This window comes from Leuciscus leuciscus (genome assembly GCF_965113295.1).
Source record: "Leuciscus leuciscus genome assembly, contig: HAP1_SCAFFOLD_425, whole genome shotgun sequence".
Taxonomy (NCBI): Eukaryota; Metazoa; Chordata; class Actinopteri; order Cypriniformes; family Leuciscidae; genus Leuciscus; species Leuciscus leuciscus.
The window spans coordinates 22,421-43,575 of record NW_028118314.1 but is presented as its reverse complement, the minus strand read 5'-3'; the positions used below and the strand labels follow the sequence as shown (position 1 = coordinate 43,575).

At 35.9% G+C, this 21,155-nt stretch overlaps 1 protein-coding gene across 1 annotated transcript in view; it reads right to left on the bottom strand.

Moving 5' to 3' along the window:
- Nucleotides 1-7,030: 7,030 nt before the first annotated feature.
- LOC309491676 (pleckstrin homology domain-containing family G member 4B-like) overlaps nucleotides 7,031-21,155 on the bottom strand; it is a 36,496-nt gene continuing 22,371 nt past the window's right edge. Inside the window, exons 18-22 of the mRNA XM_082190722.1 lie at nucleotides 16,335-16,514; nucleotides 12,590-12,770; nucleotides 8,149-8,259; nucleotides 7,182-7,291; nucleotides 7,031-7,088 (exon numbers count right to left, since the gene is read on the bottom strand). Of these exons, the coding sequence (XP_082046848.1) occupies nucleotides 7,062-7,088; nucleotides 7,182-7,291; nucleotides 8,149-8,259; nucleotides 12,590-12,770; nucleotides 16,335-16,514 (609 nt within the window). The 3' untranslated portion in view covers nucleotides 7,031-7,061. The remainder of the gene's footprint in view (nucleotides 7,089-7,181; nucleotides 7,292-8,148; nucleotides 8,260-12,589; nucleotides 12,771-16,334; nucleotides 16,515-21,155) is intronic.

The window sequence follows — 21,155 nt, the reverse complement described above, 5'->3', positions numbered from 1 at the left end:
GAAAGGAAGAAAGAAAGAGGGATGGAAGAAGAGAGCAGGGGACCGATGGAGAATCAATACGTACATATTTAGTCAGAGATAGAGGGATCGATTGGGTGAGGATAGAGAGAGAGGGAGAGAGAGAGAATGAGAGTAGAGGGGTTAAAGGGGTGGAGTGATGTGGCATTGGCTGCTGTCTCTTTGTCGCAGTGTCAGGGTATTGATACTGTAATATCGCCATGACAATAGCACCGTGGCGACGGCCATGACGACGCCTGGCAGCACAATGCAGCAGCAGTACTGAGGGCAGTGAGGCATTACAGGCCAGAGAGAAACAGAGAGACAGACGGGGGGAGGTTGGCAGGTGCATGTCTGCTGCTCTCATGAATGTATATGTAACCATTATAGAAGCCCAAAATCTCCAAGTGTCTTTGGACACAAGATCTACTGGACTGTGGAGTAAAAAAAAAAAATAATAAAAAAATTATTTAATCACTGTAGGCCAAAATACTACATATATGGTATATACACTATATATCCAAAAGTCTGAACTTGGGGGGGAAATAGGATGTTTAAAAAAGGGCAACACTGTGAAAGTGAATACAAGTATTTAAGGTTCTGCTGGTATGTGAAGCTCAAGATGCTCTTGGGAACGTCAACTCAGCCTGAAGAACATGATCATCAGGATTTGCACAAACTCTAGGAGTTCATGTCAGTTGTCATTAATGCAAAAAGGGAACAAATTAGAAAAATGCATTTTTTTCAATTCAGTTTAAATTTTTAACTTAAATTGTTCTGCTGATAATATGTGTAAAAAAAAAGAAAAAAAAAAGTGTAAATCGATACAAATTTAATCAATTTCATAACATTTGAATTACTTGCAGTTGATCGCATATCAGTATCTGAAAAAAGTAAAGATTAAGACTAGTGTAGCATATAAAGTAAAACATTCAAAATAAATAACGAGAATGGACCCTTTTCACAGACTATGATTGTTCCCACAAAATGCCATAAATGTAATGAACATTTATAACAATATATTTAACCCAATTACCCTGGCATCTTATGGCAAAAAAAACGTGTTTCTATGGAAGCCCATTTCCACCACATAAGGAAATAAATGCTCATATAAAATCATAATTATGACATAAAAAGTTCATAATTATGATACAAATTTCAATTGAAGATAAATAAGTAAAATAATAAAATAATTAATGAGATGACAAAAGAGTCAGATTTTTATCTCATAATTTTGACTGTCATAATTGTCACTTCTTATGTCATTATTCTCATTATTATGACAGTCTCATAACTTTGACTTTTTATTTCATAATTCCAACCTTTTATGTCATAATTATGGACATTATCTCATTTATAATTTTTTATAATTTAGATTTTTATCTCATTACTATGACAGTGTCATAACTTGTGACCTTATGTCAAATTATATATTATTACATTATATTATGTCATATTATTTGTCAATTATAACTTTTATCTCATAATTTTGACTGTCACAATTATAACTTTATTTCATAATTTCAACTGTGCCATGATTTTAACCTTTTCTCAATTATGACTTACTATTTCTTATAGTAATGTAACCAAAATAACTCTTAATTGTAAACTCTCATATTGTATCTCAAATATATATATATATATATACATATGGAAAACAGTTATTTTAATATTTCACAATATTATTGTATTTTATTATAAAATAAATGCAGCTTTGCTGAGCGTAAGCTTTTTGCCGCCACAGAATAATAATAAAAAAAATGCCTTTTTATCTAACAATTCTGACTTTTTTAGTTTACACTTTTACATTTCACAATTCTGACTTTTTAAACTTTTACATTTAGCAATTCTGACTTTTTAAACTTTTACATTTAGCAATTCTGACTTTTTTTCTGAGTTTACATCTCACAATCAGTTTTTTTTTTCTTCCATTAAATAAAAAAGAAGGTAACTGTGACTTTTTATCTCACAATACTGACTTTTTTTCCTCCTCACAACTGCAAGTTCATATCTCACAATTCTGAGTTTCATCTTAGAATTGGAAATTAATATCTTGCAATTCTGAGGTATATTGTTTTTCTTTTCTTTTTTTCAATTTTTTCAGAATTGTGAGATAAAAAGTTGCAATTACCCTTTTTAATTGTTTTTTTTATTCTGTGGCAGAAACAAGCGTTCTTTTGAACACATAAAAAACTCTTACCAGCCCCAAGTTCTTATATGTAGGCTACTCCTAAAATGTAAAATTGTTATTTGCTTTAAAGGTATAAAAATGTAAATTATCTGGCAGTGCAGAAAAGTGAAGAAAGGAGCATGGCGCGGGCCAGATTCGAACCTGCGTCTGTGATCACAACAGCTCTTTTAGGGTCATGATCATTTCCCACTGCTCCTTGACAAATGAGCCTATTATTGCTGTTAATTGCAATGAAGGCATGTTTTCAGATAGCACATCTACCTCGTATAACGTGTTGTAAAATCATCCTCGCCACATGCGTGATCTTCAAGACAAATGGCTGCTTGTCAGCACATAAGTCAGTGTGAGTGACCGGCATTGCTCTCTCTCTCTCTCTCTCTCTTTATGATGTGTGCTTCCCCTCACTCGCCCCATCCCTCCTTAATATGATGTAAAAAGCTAATCGCATGCAAATGTCTGTTGTCCCGGTAACACGGCCGAAAAATCCCTTTGATGTTTCACCCAACTCATTCTCTCCACGTTCTCTTTGTTCGCCCGAGTCTCTCTGCCTCGTCCCCCCTCTCTCTCTCTCTCTTTCTCTCTCACTTTCTTCTTTTCCACCCCCCCTCCCCATTTAAACCCATTCTCTCGCTCTCTTCACATTTCTATCAAGACAAAAACTTCTCTGCCCTCAGCCATACCTTTCTCACACTCGCTGCGTCTGCTGCGCCCCCCGCTCACTCACTCATCTGCCTCATTCTTTCGCTCTTGTTCTCCATCTCTCCCCTCTCTGTGCCTCTTCGTCTGTCCCTCCTTCATTTCCCATCATACCATCTACTGTCTTTGGCCTCTCTCTCTCTGCGCGCTCTTTTCATCTCTTTTTTTCCCCTTTCAAAAATGTGATCCCTTCTGCTGGTCACTGAGTGGCTGCCATTTTCAGCGTGTCAGTAATGTTGTCAAGTGCGTATCCCGCATAATGCTCTCATATGCACCAAATGTCATCAGGCTCTAAAATGGCTGCGGGGGGAAAAAAAGGGAACAATTTGGTTGTGTTCATTTAATAATCCCACAAAGACAATTGAACAGTTACAAAGTCAAAAAGGAGCATGCAATTTAAAGCATTCAAAAATGTAAACATTAATACATGATGAGTTCATGAGAGGCTTATAAAGACAGATTGTTTCTCTGGCACACGTTCCTGTTTACAATCAAAACTATGAATCACGCCAAGGTATTTATGGTTTTGGGAGAGTTGGATCGCACACACGCCCCGCTGCGGAGAGTATTTTTGGCCTGAATGTGGGTTTAGTGCTGTGGATACAGTACATTCCTCCCACAGTTGCACAGGTTTGGGATCGGTCGCATTTCAGTCCTTCACTCTTCTCCAAGCAATCTGTCTTTCTCAGAAATTGGATTCCTACTCTGAACTGCCTAAATTATCAAATCATTTATTTTTACTAGCATTGCAAATTGTTATTGCTCAGAGGTTGCTCTTCCAAAATTCTCAGTTTTGTTTTTATTTCAGAATCAACATTGTCTAAGATGATTCTCCTAAAATTCCTTCAGTTCTTTGACTGCAGACTTTTGTCTCGGCACAATCTGAGACGATATTGAGATGTCTTCTGAACATTTTTTTTTTTTTTTTTTTTTGGAGGATAATAATTAATTAAGGATAATAATAATTTCTTCTCCATTTAATCTTTCAGCTACTATTACATTTATATTCAAGTTAAGCTTAATTGACAGCATTTGTGGCATAATGTTGGTATTTCAACTTCTCTTGGACTACCTTGTGGAAAAAGTACTCTAGCATATTTTTAAAAGAATATACTTAAGTGTTACTATAATGAAAGACTAAAATGCATGTTTGAGCAGTCTTAACTGAAAACAACTTGCACTGATATATCTTAAAATATGTCAGTGCCATTGTTTTGTCTCAAGATCCACATCAGTAATGATTTTATTTATTTATAAAAGCTACTTAAATGTCCTAATTTAACTAAGGCCTAATCCTGGCTTAATCTAAACCCTGTCTGTGAAACCAGGCCAATGGTTAAAAATGTACTTCAAAGTACAGTAGTAAAAAAAAAAAAAATATATATATATATATATATTTCCCTTCTTTCTCACAAGGGACTTACAGTACAATGGAAGTAAATGGGGCCAATTTGTAAATGTAAATGTTAAAATAATCGTGGTTTCAATATTATAGTCAAATGATAAACAATATGCGTGTTCAGAATAGTACTTTACATGTTGTCATATCGCAACTACGGTAATTATGACATGGCGTGAAAGCAGCAAAAGTTACATAAAATGTTACAATTTTGTTGCAATGTTAGTAGCCCTAAAATACCTGTAAAAAGTTATGATTTAAACAAATTTACATCTCAAATAATACATGTTTTAATAGAAACATTAATTTAGGTACTTCAATAAAATTACAACTTGTGCTTTTAAATATTGGCCCCATTCACTAGTAAGAGCCAAACCAGAAGTTTGATTCTTGAGTCAAAATATATTTTTGTGGTAATCGAACATTATGCCACAAATGCAGTCGATTGAACTTTTTCATTTAAAAATAACCTATTTGGGAATTTGCTTTCATACAGGTGTATCGGCACATCAAGCTCAATAAACAACTTGAAATAAAAACTCTTTAGCATAAGGCAAACAAAAACTCTAGCTGTTGTTTTATCAGTAAAATAAATGCTCAGAAGCTAACAGTTTCCACCATCTAAAATATGCAACAAGACAGATGACTTGAAGTACAAATAGAGCTTATAAAGGATAATTTTCCAGAGTCAGACTTCATAAATTCAAAAGTGGATTACAGTTGCTCGAGTCAGAGTCAGTTTTTACGCGGTTGAACCTTTGAGTAGATTAGCGTTCCAGCATCTAATACTGCTTAAGACTGTGCAGAATCTTACTAATGGAAAAGCTGAGGGCGGAGTTAAATAATTACATAACTCATAAAGCAAAACACATCATCCATAGCAGCTCTCTTTTGAAATGCAGGTCTGGATTTGGCTCTTGGATTGGCCATGGCAATAAAAGACAGCTGGTACTTAACTAAACTCAGAGAACGGAGAATAAAACGTTCCCTCTTTCTTCAATACTCTGAGATGGAGATGGGCCGAAATACCAGATGTGTCCTCAGCCAACAGTCTATTTTGGTTTGATATCACAAAGTGCAACTTGCTGTATTAGCAGAATCTTTCGACAGCAATATTTCGAGAGTTGACGTTTGGAAAATCTTGCAAAATACGTGTGTTTGGTTCAGATTTGATGCACATTTACATCACAGATTACAAAACAAAACTTTTACAATGATGTATGAAGCTCCATGTGACTTCTGTAGAATTTGGTGAATAACACAGCTAAATCTCGCATCGTTTTGTCGTACATTTCAATCTTTTCATCATTCAAGTGCACTTAAACACAGATATCCACCTTAAAGTCAACATGACAGGTCAAGTTCACTTTCCAGAACATTTCCATGTTTCTCAATTATTGCCCTATCTTTATATTATTTTCAGTCAGAATGGAAAGTTATTACATTTAGATAAAAGATTATGAAGATAAACACTTTTTCTTTTGATATTAATGTATACAGATGAATCGTGCACACCAGTAAAGTGTATTAAGAATGTACAATTTGATTTCATGTTGACTTGAATGTCATCTTTTTTAGTTGCTAATGTGTGTGATGGGCCTGAGACTGAAAGTCAATTAAAAAGAGTAACTGAAATGATAAGAAGCGAGACGGCTGCTGACACATGACCTCCAGTCTTCTGTAATACTGTGTTCACATGGCTGTGTGCGTCTCATGATCCAGTTTGTGCCCAGTTGTCCCAGTTGTAAATATATGTGTTGATGAAAGAAACAGCACCCATTTTGTCTGGGGAGCAGACAAAAAATATGCTATTATGCATACATACTGTATGTGTGTATCATAACTGATACATCGGCTCATATAGTATGATATACTGAGAATATGGAGATCATATTCCATATGAAAAACAAAAACACCTCAATTTTATTGAAAGGCTCAAACTCAGCAAATAAATGCAGTTTGTTGCAGATATTGATTTTTTTGCTTGTAATCTAAATCAATGAGACTACTTGCATAAAAATGCATATAAATATTAGTTGTCACTTAATATCTTCCACTAATATATCTTAGTAAGATGTTATTAAAATGATTCGTTTTATAATCAAAGCTCTGCAGTTTTACAACATATAATGCAATGTAATGCACTGATGAACAAATAAATGTTCCTCAAAAGCCTGATGGATCATATCATACATTTGAACATGATTAAAAATATATATATATATATGTATGGATAATCAAGTAAACCAAAGTTGCTTCAGGCAGTAAGAGTTCATTTGGAAATATTACTAACAGTATATAAGTTATTCTTACATTTACTTTATAAAAATTTCACAGTAAAAAGACACGTGAACCTTGACCTGAAGGTGGGCATTTTAACAATTATACTAAAAGGCCTTTTAGTTGCTGAAATTTATTTATTTTTTTTAAATCAGACAGCAGATGGTATGTAGTAGATGTAGTTTTCAGCCAAGTTGATCATGCTCATCATTTAGAGGCTTTAGAATATTTACATATCAAATATGATACAGTAATTGTAGGGTTAAATGTGCATTTAATAGTATATTAATGTTTTGTTGAATGAGCCCCTGCTGGTAAATTCTGCAACTGCACACTCTGCTTCTAAAAAGCATTTCCCCCCACATTTGTATCCACATATTCTGAATAAATACATAACATATAATGTGTACAAAACATATTTAGAAGAAGAAAAAACACACACAAAATAACACATTTAAAATACTTACATGAATTTTAAGACTTCCATTGTGAGTTGATTCACACAGAGGTGGAGGGTGAAGTGCTCTATAAAACACAATTACATATCATCATCATCATCATCATCTTTACTCACTGCACGTGTGTGTATGTGTATGTGTATGTGAATGTGTGACTCACCTGAGTGTGTCCTGTTTGCTCGCTGTTTCTCTTTGAATCTCTTGCAGAGGCGGGTGAGTCGCCCCCTTTCATGCTGCCCACAGAAGATGAATCTGAACAACTGCTCTGAACTGAAAGAGAGAATGAGAAAAATAATAAAAACTTGTTCAAAAATAGTCTAGGGTGGCTCTGAGTTCATAATTGTGTTTACCAAAATTGTTAGCCTTTTTAGAACCATTTATATTAGTGGTACAAAAACAACTTACATCACATATGTATTCCATGTAAAAAGTCCAGATCAGTGATCACATCATTTATTTGTCTTAAGCCAAGTTTTAAGCGTAGTTTTAAAAATACTGTTTTAATGTGATGAGAGATAAAGTGACATCTGTTGGAAAACAAGGAGTATTGCATGCAGTGAAGGAACATGAGGATGGCCACGTCCAAAATCGCATACTCTCTTGAGTAGGTACTTATTTTGAATAAGTAATTACTTCACGACCGCTAAAAAGCATGTTCTATATATTATGAATGTGTGTAGTATGAATGTTCGTATGTTGGTATGTACATTCACCATGTTGTCATTATCATGTGACCTACCAGCATGAGTTACGTCGCTCCACTGTCATTCACAAATCCTCTCCCGTGGCCTCATGGGATTGTAAAATGTTCATTGTATGCACAATTCAGTATGCACATTTCTTCTTTTGTCACATACTGTTTTTCATCTACTATATTGTAGGGACGTATGTGATTTTGGATGCAGCCGATAAATGTGTGCGTGTGTTTGGGCCTACCTAACCATATTTTGGGGACAAATTTGTAGCTGATCCTGACAAAACCTTATTTTGGGGAAGTCTTCAATTGTTTTGTTTTTATTGTAAAAATGCAGAAAGGTTTCTTTTAGGGTTAGGTTATTGTATGTATGACTAGCTGTATGCATGTAATGCAAGTCTATGCATTTAGATTTGTGTGTGTGTGTTTGTACCTCTGTCGTTCAGGCTGAAGCTGGAGTCCAGTTCTGAAACTTGAGCTCCTGTCACATCCAGTAGCAGCTTACTGGAAACTCCCATACACAGAGACTCCTTCAGACACAACTCTACACACACACACACACACACACACACACACACACACACACACACACACACACACACACACACACACACACACACACACACACACACACACCTTTTTGTCAAATATGTGCATGAAAATGGATGAGGCATTCTTTACAATAAAATATGTCTGTGTGACTTCAGTATACAAGTCCATTTTTTAAGAGTCCAAAGTATAGAAAACACCATTAAACATGATGGTTAATGAACAAAACAGAATACAATGTGGAGTAAAGTATAATTTAAGTCTCATTTGCATAAAGAAAAGACAAAAGTGCAAATGCAAAAAAAAAAAATGCCTTAATGACTGACATGGCTCCAATTCCCATAATTAATTAATCATTAATCACAAATTGGTGTTTTCCAAAAACTGCCCCTAGACAAGATCCTGCAAAAAAAAAAAAAAAAAAAAAACCTACATGGACAGAAGACATCTAATTAAACTGTCTTTTAATGTTGTCTTAATTATACATAAATAACTAGGTCAATAACTGCAAAGTATTCCTTTTTAAGAGCTCATTAATTAGGGAAAATGGGCACTTAGTTAATTAAGCAGAACTTTGTGGTATTTAACTAATGGATTTTTGATGGTAAAATCTAAAGTAAAAATAAATCAAAAACTGTTCAAAATCCTAGTACGCTGCCTACTAAGACATCACCTGCAAGCATCATAAGACCTATTCTGACATTTTACATGGTGACGTTTGGTAATTTTAGAATTCACAGGAGGTAGTGGTCCAGTCTGAATCGCAAATGTCAGTGTTTTTCTCTCACCACCGCAGAGAAAATATTTTGGCAGAATAACTTTTATAAATAACTTTTTAATAACTTTGTTTTTTGACAAACACCAGGCTAGTGTGGTGATTTAATTTTGTCGCAATCGTCATCTCTGAGTAGGCAAGTAAACTGTAAGAATTAAGGAATTAGAAAATTATGGGCAGTCTGGTTGAGGAACGACCACTCCCCGAGAAGACAAAGGACCTTTCTCGAAATTAACATCTGACTCTCTCTTGAGAAACTAGCATCCCCGAGTCAATCACCTTCGCCATGTTGTCTCTCTCTCACGCTGAGATCACCAGATATTCACCCAAAAACCTATATGGTTTAATGTGAATAATTATACAGTATTATACATGTTTGGTATCATTTGAAATGTCTCAGTGTAACTGATACAAAGGTCTCATTCCCCAAAAAGTAAACCAAAAGGTAATGAAGTTTTTAAGAGTTTAGAGATGACTTGCACACAGAGGAGGGTGTGTCTTCCAGGCAAATGGCATCCTGCTCCCAAAAGGTGTAAACTCTGAATGCAAATTCCCATTGTTAGCATATGTTTCCATGTTAAATAAGTTTCTGTCTCGGTCTGAGTACTTAAAGAAATGCAGCGAGAGGCTCAGGGCGATTTGTAGCTCAAATTAGCCCGTGATGCGGAGTGTGGGCAAGACACTCAGCATCATGTATTTTATAATGTCAGGTTCACATCTTTTCTCTTTATTCCACAGCATTTGATGTTTTGTATTTACTATCTTTGAACTGATTATGAAATTGGCATGATACATTTACCTGACATAATAAAATTGTAAACATTTAATTTTATTCTGACTTACTCTGAAATTATTTTTAAAGAAGATTAAACGGATTCGTATGTTACCGCAAAATCTGTGTCAGATTAGTCACGACTAATATTTGGCACTAATTCAAGTGTATGTGGTCTTGTAAAGACAAGAAGTTAATTTCCGTTTAGGACAGCAAAATGCTGCTTGATCAACCTAAATTTGGGTGTGTCTTACCTCTGTTTTAATTTAATGTTACTTAAGATAAGTGTACGTGGGAAACCACGGCATGGCCAATCCAAAGCTATTATAAGAGAAGTAATGTTGGTCGACTTATATTTGTGGTAGTGGCCATACCTCTGCCTGAAGTTATTTTAAATTCAAGTGTATACAAAAACCACGGGGGCTGTACAAAAGTATCTTTGATTGTGTAAGCGTGAATGTGACCATCTCAGGTATATAGCCAATTACCTCTGTTTAGTGACCGAAAACTGACGAGTTTGTGATCGTGAGACCCACATTAAACAGAAAGGCGCGAGGACCTCAAAGCGACATAGATTCCTAATATGAACGGGTAAAATATAAGTAAAGAGTTGAAAAGAATAATCAAATGTGCTGCTAAACTATTATAGAAATGACAAATAACCAATTGGCATTCTAACCTAAATTGTCGTGATAAAATGGAGTCAGATAAAAGTTTAATAGGAACTAAATTACTTTGCCACACGGAAAGACAGTAGACCTTCATCTGTTCTATAGGAAACCGCCATTGGACCGATTTAGACGGGCTTAAATGACGTATACAATTTTTATTTAACGATAATTGCTGAAGCTATTATCAAGGTATTGAATTAAGTTCAAATTCATTCAAGTTCAAAACAGTGTTGTCCTCCTAACAGGTTTAACAAAAAGAACTCTGAACATTTAAATAAAAAATTTTTTTTTTACACAAATACACAATACACAAATTGTTTTTAAAGTAAACAAATGTTTCAAACAGATTACAGTGCAAAAGAACTATAAAGAACAATAGGTTACACTTTACAATAAGGTCCTATTAAGTTAACGTTAGTTAATGCACATCCAGCTGGTTGTTATAGCAGAATAAACCCTGACAGGATGATCAGGTGATCATTGCATCACACTGAAGGGGTTTATTCTGTGATAACAAACTGTTGGACTTGTGACTAAGTGACAATAAAGGCTACTACTACTACTACTAAATGGCTACTTGCCACATAAGTAAATAATTAGACACTGAACATTGACTTGAGTTGAAATATTTTATTAGGTCTTTAAACGCAAAGCTTCCTCGAAGAAAGCAGTTGCTAACAATCGGCAAGTTCAAACTATATAACTCAAATACTGATGTGAGATGAAACTGTTTTAAAATCTTGCCTTTTTGTTATCTTATAATCCATTACAGTTTACAAAACAATCGTTGCAAAATGGCAGCAGCAGCGTTTGTATGAAACAAAAGAGCGAGTCCGCCATACCTGATGACATAATTAAATAACTGTACACAAAATATTTATTTGAGTTTAAATATTTTATTAGCTCACCAAATGCAAAACAAAACTGATAACTAACTTGTTATCAGTTTTTAATCAGCTGTTATCGGGGAATAACACACCACAGGATGGTGCGATTGACCAATCAGAATCAAGTATTCCACAGAGCCGTATAATAACTAATTATGCTTTGTTAATGTTCGTTAAAGGGTTAGTTCACCCAAAAAAAATAAATAAATCTGTCATCATATACTCACCCTAATGTTGTTCCAAACTCATAAGACTTTCGTACATCTTCAGAACACAAATGGAAGATATTTTTAATGAAATCTGAGAGATTTGTCCTTCCACTGATAGCTAGGCAACTACCACTTTGACGCTTCAAAAAGTTAATAAAGAGATCGTAAAACTAATCCATATGAATTGAGTGGTTTAGTCCAAATTTTCTGAAGAGACACGATCACTTTATATGATGAACAGCACTTTTAAAAAGTGCACTTTGTAATTATTCCAAACTAAAGTTAATTTCGAACATTTTAAATCATTATGATTTAATACAATTTATTAAAGAATTATTTTAAAGAAGTTCACTTTTTTGATGTGTTGACTAACAGACTACAGACAAGTACTGATTATAATATTCAATATTACATTTAAAGTTTATATTTTAAATGTACAAAATTACAACTTCATCATTACAAATGCATGATTAAGATACATGATTAAATATTAAAATACTTGCCATACAAGTTTCAATACAAATGACATTAAAGTATATTTTAGTTTACCATAAGTGCTTGTCAGTACATTAGACAGTATTTAACCATATTTAAATATCATAATTATGAATTGAAATATAAAGATGTACTTAAGTCCTACTTAAGTGGGTCAAACAACACTCTAAAGTTAAGCTAATTGTATTTAATATAAATTTTAACTATATAACTATATATAAAACATTTAATTTAATTGCATGTCTCAAAACATTACATTCAGTTGACACTTAAGTATATTCTTTGAAAGTATATTATTTCTGTAATAAGTAATCTTTTTAAATGTATGCTAAAGTGTACTCTTTTTCATAAGGGGAATGTTGTGAAATGTCAACCATAAATATAGTCATATTTTATTCAATACTGCATCAAAAGAAAATTATCAACAGGAAAAGGAACAGAGTAATACGTAAAAGACATCAGAGATGAGAGGAGACTGGTGATGTAAAGGTGAGAGGTCAAAGGTTAGTTCCTGACCTGTGTTATGGATGGCATGAGTCCAGAGCAGCTGTGCGATATCGTGGGTCCAGGTTCCTCTTTCCTGTGCGCTGGCAGCCTGGAGAGTGAGACAGTCCCTGGTGCGTGACACCTGTCTCACCCACACTTCAAATCTCAGTCCGTCATCCCCGACGCTCTGAGTGAGGCCCATCTCACCCGTCTGAGGAAACACAGTTAGTGTGACGTTCTAAGATCAAATGTGTGTGTATGTGCAATGACCTGAAGAAATATCAGGTCATTAATATAAGTATATAAGAAGTGAGTTTTACTGATCAGACTACCAACATTAGGAATATTTGTACACACTAAAAAAGATGCCAATATGCTAATATACTTTAAAAGAATATCCTTAAAGGGATAGTTCACCCAAAAATGAAAATTAGCCCATGATTTACTCACCATGAAGCCATCCAAGGTGTATGACATTCTTCTTTCAGACGAATACAATCGGAGTTTTTAGTAGTGGGAAGTTCGGATAATTTTACTGACTCGGATCTTTGAATCTCGTTCATCAAAATGAGGCATTTTTTTCCGAGTCATTTCGTTCATTTCAGCAGAATGTATTTAAAATGTTATATGTTAGCCAAATTCCCCAAACACATCAAATGTTAATCACATTTAGAATAAGAAAGAAATTGCAATGCAAGGAAAAGGCCAAATTATGAGAAACAAAAACTATTTATCTTGGTCTTCAGGCTATGCAGTCTGTTAGTTTACCTCACCTCCCGATCTAAGAACGTCCGTTCATTCTGTGACATCCTCATAAACTGAGCTATGCAGTCTGTAGTACCGGATACAGAATTGATTAGTTGACGTTTCGAGTCTATCGACTTCGGGTTCGAGTCATTCGTTCATCACGTGACAGCCCCATATAGGCTGAGCTATGCAGTCGATACCGGATACAGAATTGATTAATTTATCTTTTGAGTCTTCGGGTTCGAGTCATTCGTTCATCACATGACAAAAGAACGAAAGACTCAGAAGAATCAGACCTGAAGACTCAAGAGGTGAACTAATCATTTCTCTTTCCGGTACTGACAGCATAGCCTATGGGACTGATGGGAAGAACGAAAGACTTGGACCCGAACCTGAAGACTCAAAAGATGAACTAATCATTTCTGTTTCCAGTACAGAATCCATAGGATGTTGCGCAGGCGCGGTCAAGACAAAATGAACGAATCACTCTCTGAGACAACTCGGTAGTCCCGAGTCATAATAAAGATTCGTTCAAAATGAACGAATCGTTCATGACTGACCCATCACTAGGAGTTATATAAAAAAATGTCCTGTCTCATCCAAGCTTTATAATAAATTTGAAGACCAAAAAAGTTCATCCATCCATTATAAAAGTAATCCATATGGCTCCAGGAGGTTAATAAAGGCCTTCTGAAGTGAAGTCAATCGTTTGTGTAAAATACCCATATTTAAAACTTTACAAACTATAATCACTAGCTTCCAACAGACGGCCGTACGCATCGTTTTACGGTGGAAGACTAACCCCTGACACAACGCGAAGCGCAATGACGAACGCGGAAGCTCAGAGGAAAGAGCAAAACAAAACACTGGTCGTGAATTAGCTATTTTGAAGAGAAATTTCATAGGATTTCTATATAATAGAAGAGGAGCTTCGGTTTGTTGCACAGCCCTATTTGTTTAAACCGCGAGAGGCGTCTAAGCTTACGATACTCCTACATCCTACGTCATACATGCGCCACGGGATGCTCTTTTGGCGCAAGTCGACTTGCGTAGTGTGCGTACGGTCGTCTGCCGGAAGCTAGTTATTTTACATTTTAAATGATAAATATGGGTATTTTTCTAACAAAAACCTATGGCTTCGCTTAAGATGGCCTTTATTAACCCACCGGAGCCGTGTGGAGTATATTTATCATGGATGGATGCACTTGGGCTTCAAATTTTCTCCAGCCATTCACTCCTATTGTAAAGCTTGGAAGAACCAGGACATTTTTTAATATAACTCTGATTGTATTCGTCGGAAAGAAGAATGTCATATACACCAAGGACAGCTTCAGGGTGAGTAAATCATGGGCTAATTTTCATTTTTGGGTGAACTAACCCTTTAAGTGTTAAATTAATGTAATGTTTTCGGAGACTTAATTGCATGTTAAATGCAATTAGCTGAACTCTAGATTGCCTTTTGACCCACTTAAGTAGGACTTAAGCCCCGTTGAGGAGCCAAGCCCCGTTAAGTAGGACTTAAGTACATCTTTCTGTGTAATTTCATAATTATAAAAATGGTTTACTGCTGAATGCACTGACAAGCATTTATGTTGAACTAAAATGCATTTTAATGTAATTTCTATTGAAACTTGAATGCCATGTATTCTAACTAGGGGTGTAACGATACGCGTATTCATATCGAACCGTTCGGTACGAGGCTTTCGGTTCGGTTTTCGGTACGCATTACGTACCGAACGGTTACGTACCGAACAAAATTTCGTTATTTCAAATGAAGGCGCGTCGCGGGTGGCAAGCGCGCTCATAGAGGCTGGTGCGACCACAACATCAACTGGCAAATGCAATGTAAGGAACGAAACTGAGCTACTCTTATTGTGTTCGTGTGGACCGTTTATCAGTTTTGACCTGTGAAGCGGGACTCGTGAGCCCTATGCGCGAGCCTGATCAAGCAACACCACACAGCGCTAAGATATCCAGACCAGTAAAGAAAGCATTTGAATTTCAAATGCTTTTTGAATTCGCCACTGAAGTAATAACATCGCTGCGAGATCTAGTGAGAAACATGCACATTTCTCTGTTATTAACGGATCAAACAGCGCTGACGTGGAAACCAGGAAGAAACATCGTGCCATGAATGAACTATCCAGTGTCCACAGATCAGCAACATTCACCGTGGAATGGATTTGCTGTAGTAACACTAACACTGTTTTATTTTGACATTATGAATACAATTGCTGCCCTCAAATATTAATCTGAACTAAAATGAACCTTTGTTTATAACTAGCCTACTACAACAATATTAAATTTCATTTTGTCCAAGGAGCTGTTTTGTTTTATATGCTCATAAGAAGAGTCAAGTATAGCTCCATTATTGCTCAGTAAAAAAAGCACAAAATTTTTTTTATAAAAAAATCATACTTTATGATGTTAGTTTCATTAAATAAAATAATAATAATAAAAAAAATTATTCAAGGAAATTTCTCAAAATTTCTCAATTTATTTTTGCTGTTGCCTATGGAAAACGTACCGAACCGAACCGTACCGAACCGTGACACAAGTGTATCGTATCGAACCGAACCGTGAATTTTGTGAACCGTTACACCCCTAATTCTAACATATTAGTAATTACACATTTGTAATAATGAAGTTGCAATTTAGTATATTTAAAATATAATTTTAAATGTAATATCAAAGAACACACTACAGTTAAAAATATAATCAATACTTATACATATGCCGTAGCATGTTAGTCAACATATCAGATTAAGTGTACTTCTTTAAAGCAAAATAAAATATTATAAAAACTTGATTTAAAATGTCAAATTTAAAGTTTTACTGTGAAAGTACATTATTACAAATTGCATTTTACAAAGTGGGTTAAGAAATATAGTAATGAAAGTGTACTCTCTTTAAGTACAATGAGGTTGTGTGAAATTTATCGTCTCATACTGTTGTCATTTTTTAGAAAATTGCAGGCACTATCCTGTGCAGTACATTAGTATCCCCCCCACAGCCTGTGTGTGTGTACCTTAATGCTGTGTTTGAAACTGTACACACTGCATCCCGGATTGGGTGTTTTGTGTTTGGTGAAGATGACGTAGTTCTGATAGAGGAAGACGTTTCTGATTCCCGTCTTTTTCCGTCTGCCTCCACCGCACACACACAGCTCACCCTGACGCACCAGCTCTCCACGCTCCGCCACGGGTATCTGAAACACACACACGCGTTGGGTTTTCATGTTTTATGGGGACATTCCATAGATGTAATGATTTTTATTCTGTACAAACTGTATATTCTATCCCCTAACCATAAACATCACAGAAAACTTGCTTCATTTTTACATTTTCAAAAAATATCACTTGGTATGATTTATAAGCACAGCAGAGCATCATCTTCTTGTTGTTGTGCGATTTGATATGATATGAATGCTATGGAGGATGCATCAATATTGAAGTTATATATGGAGAGTTTGGTTCCAAAACGCGATAAACGTCATTAAAAAAAAAAAAAAAAAATGAGTTCCTGCAAAAATCAGTATTGTATCTGGTTGGTATTGAAAAGTACATTTTTAATTTTACATAAAATGCGATATCCGCCGTGTTATTCTGTCATGTTTTCTCCCTTTCTTTCCAAATCGCGACAAACGTCAGTCTCCCTTCTCTTCTTTTTTTTTTCTTATCTACTTTGTACTTTTCGATCAACACACAAAAAAAATATATATAATTTTTACGGCATTGATGAACCTGTGGTGGTTTCTGTGGTGGATAAGAAACATAAGGCATCGAAATCGAATCATTTACGTGAGGAGATTAAGAAGATGAGGCACTCGAGAGGAGGAAAAATATCGGCTGATGCTTGTTCTCACATGACGCAAGAGAGGAAAAAAGTGGGCAAACTTCAAGCCAAGTCAACTTCCCAATGAAAGCACAGTGAAAGAAGCAAAAAGGAAGGATGTGCTGAACTTGCTCTCTGAAATTTGTGTGAGTGCCGATGTGCCTTCTATGATAATGCACTCTCTCAGTCACAGACGAACGATGTTGACTGTGACAGTCATGAAGAGTAGCTGCCCATTGTGTCAGCCTTTTGAGAGTGACCATTCAGTGATTTCTTAATGAATGATAAGTTGTTGAATGTTTTTACAAAGAATATTGTTATATTAGTGCAATAGATTTGTAGTATGCACAAGACAATCAATTTCAATACAACAAAGATGTCTTAAATATGAATGTATTTATAATTATAATTTATTTATAACTATAATTTTCTGTAGTCTAATACAAGAGGTGTCATGTGCAAATCAGTTTTCAATCTTCTTTACAGTTCTATTTTGAACAGTTTTACACAGATATTATATTAATGCAATGGATTTATAGTATGCACAAGACAACAAATTCAGTGTGTTAAAAATGAATGTGATTTTTATTCATTGTTTAAAACCTGAAGCATAACTCTGGCATTACTCAACCCATAGCCCTCAGCAGGGCTATGGGTTGAATAAAATCTTTAAAAGTATATTTTAGGCCTAAAAGTAATATAAAATTGATACTATAATGGGCCCTATTTTAACGATCTGAAACGCAAGTAACTTTGAGGGCGGATCTTGGGTGCTGTTGCTATTATACCGGCGGGATAAATTACTCTTGCGCCCGACGCAAATCTAAAATGGGTTGGTCTGAAGTAGCTTCATTATTCATAGGTGTGGTTTGGGCGTAACGTGAAATAAACCAATCAGAGCGACATCTCACATTCCCTTTAAGAGCAGGCGCGCTTGTTCCATGGCGGCTTGCTATTATAATGGCGGATTTGCCAGGCGCACACCAGGAGCGGTTCACAGCCGAGGAGACCGACGTTCTCGTCAGGGCCATAAAAAAACGAGAAGTGACATTGTATGGGGATGGGAGAAACCCACCCAAATTAGCTTCGATTAAACAGGTGTATAATAATTTGGGTAAATGTGTAAGCTAGATTTATGCCTATTTTTTCACATCTTCATGGACACAACAATGATTTACCTGGTGTGTTAATATTGTTCCTTGTAATAATGTATGGTTTTCTAAAAATGAGAACTGCTGTGTCTGTGTGTAGATGAGATAAGCAAAGTGTAGCCTATGCGTGTTGTGCACACGCTACATTGATTATGGCCAAGCATGCGACCTTAAAGGACAAGTTCGGTATTTTACACTTAAAGCCCTGTTTACAGATCGTATCTGATGAAATACAACGGTTAAGATAAAAATCTGTTCATCGCGGGGAGCACTAATAATAATAATAATAATAATTCATTACATTTATATAGCGCTTTTCTCGGCACTCAAAGCGCTTTACATAGAAGGGGGAATCTCCTCAACCACCACCAATGTGCAGCATCCACTTGGATGATGCGACGGCAGCCATATTGCGCCAGAACGCCCACCACACACCAGCTTACTGGTGGAGAGGAGACAGTGATGAACCCAATCAGTATATGAGGATGATTAGGAGGCCATGATGGACAGAGGCCACTGGGCAAATTTGGCCAGGATGCCGGGGTTACACCCCTACTCTTTCGAAAGACATCCTGGGATTTTTAATGACCACTGCAAACACAGAAAGGAATGAGCACTTGTCTGTGCGCTGTCTCTTTCCTCGCCGGTCTTACCAGCCGTGAAAACGGTCTTTGAGCGCTCTCATGCGCACCTTACCAGCTGTTAGAACAGATTTTGTTTGCTCAGAACAACAAAAACAAAAAGGAAAGAAAGAGAGAGAGAGAGAAAAAAAGACCACTCGCGCTGTTGTGCTGTGTCACTCGCGCCAGTATGGAGAGGTCCGCAAAAGAAAGCTCGCTCAGGTTTCAAAATCTTCTTCTGAAGAGTTGTAGAAAGCATCGAAGTGCTTGGCTACGAAGCAAAAGACTAAAGTACAATCGCACCTTCTACTCATTATATACCGTGCTGCATGGCTGAGCAGCTGATGCAAATGATTGCATGCCAATGTGCGTTGGCTCGTTTAGTTTCACTTGAAGTAGATTGGCCTCTCTAGCGAGATTCTTATCCGTCGGTCACGGCGTACGTTGAGAGTGACCGACTGATAAGGGAACTCACGTTATTACTGTCTTACTGAAATAGTTCTGCTAAGCAGCTGTGGGCCACTTTTACCTAAAACTGTGTCTATTAATGCATGTCTTTCGTTCTTACTACTTTGAGTAAAGATAAAGGATGGAGCAAGATTTTCTTTGCAAACTTTAATGTTACATCAGTCATTACCGTTAGTGTTCGGCTAACAGTTATTAACCCTCTGAGGTCGGCAAACGCGCCCCCGCGTTTTGCTGGATTTTCTTCACATTGTAGTACAATAAACTTAAATTACTCCGTCATTTATGGTTATACAGAAAAAAGAAATATAAAAAAAGAATCTGTGATATTTCTACTTTTGTATGTGTCCACTTACAATCAAATCAAAACATTGTGCTTTTGTAAAATAAAGAAAATAAACAGGGTGTGCTGTCATGTACTCATGTACGCGCCTCTCCGTCGCGGTGAACTTTTTTTTCTTGAGCACGTCTATAAACTGAAACAAAACTCAGCAAATACTTGTCACACATTTATGAGCCATATACCTTTATAAACATTTAAGTGTGTACTTTTAAATGATCGGATTCAAACTGAAAACAAATATTCTCTGTTTATGTAATTTGTATAAAACCAACAGGATGTCCAGTATCTCAAACGCTTGCTAATTACTTTTAATTCGACCACGCCCACTCGCGCAAAAGTGATTCACATGCAAATCGTCCACATGGGACGCGAACGCCCTCGTTACCTCAAACACAAAACACCAAAACACTTCACAAGTCTCTGCTTTTCGTCGAGTTTGGAAGACGCGCTGTGAGCTTACATTGGATTTACCCCCAGAAGAAGAAGAACGCGATTTGAAGACAAGAAAGATGTAAGGTAAGAAATTCTTACTTATTAGTTTATGGTATTGTTGCATAAACTTCACATTGCAGTTGAACTGTTGCTAGATATATGGTGAATATTATACTATTTAGACCCGTGTTTACTGTTAAATACTGTTTGTGGATATCTGCTCAAACATAGATATGTATAACCATAATGTTTAATATTTTGGAGCGCGATGGCGTTTGAATGTATCATATTTTGGAGCGCGCTGTGGGTTTGAATGTATCATATTTTGGAGCGCGCTGTGCATTTGAATGTATCATATTTTGGAGCGCACTGTGGGTTTGAATGTATCATATTTTGGAGCGCGCTGTGGGTTTGAATGTATCATATTTTGGGGCGATCGCGTTTGAAAGGAAAAATGCACCAAACATTAGGCTTTATGTTTTTACTATTATCTCATTTCATATCATCATAACGAATGGAAACATTTGAAGTAACATATGATAATCAATATATTTTTCTATAGCATTGTTACTGAAATCTTTTGGAAGATTTATAGGCTGCTATAGGTTATTGTTATTGTTATAATTATTTTATACAGTACTGCACATAGCGTATGCCTACAAGGCACAACAAACATGGTGTTCATTATATTATATATTGTTGGAAACATTTGTGTGTGTGTGTGTGTATTCTGTGAATTTTAAAAAGCAATTTTAACCAGAAAAATCTAAAATGTATTCCCAAAATCGTGCAGGCCTAGTTTCTCTTGATACCAGTATGTTCACTTTTTTTCTTTTCTTTCAGGGACCAGATGCCACTGAGTCCTGCTCTGAGTCTCTGTACATGAACATGGTGAAGTGAAAATCAAACACCTTGGAAATGAAAGGTATGTACAATGTTTTTAGGAATGGCACAAAGGTCTCTGTCTTTGGATCGTTGTTTTCAATGTGCTCTTTTGTCATTTG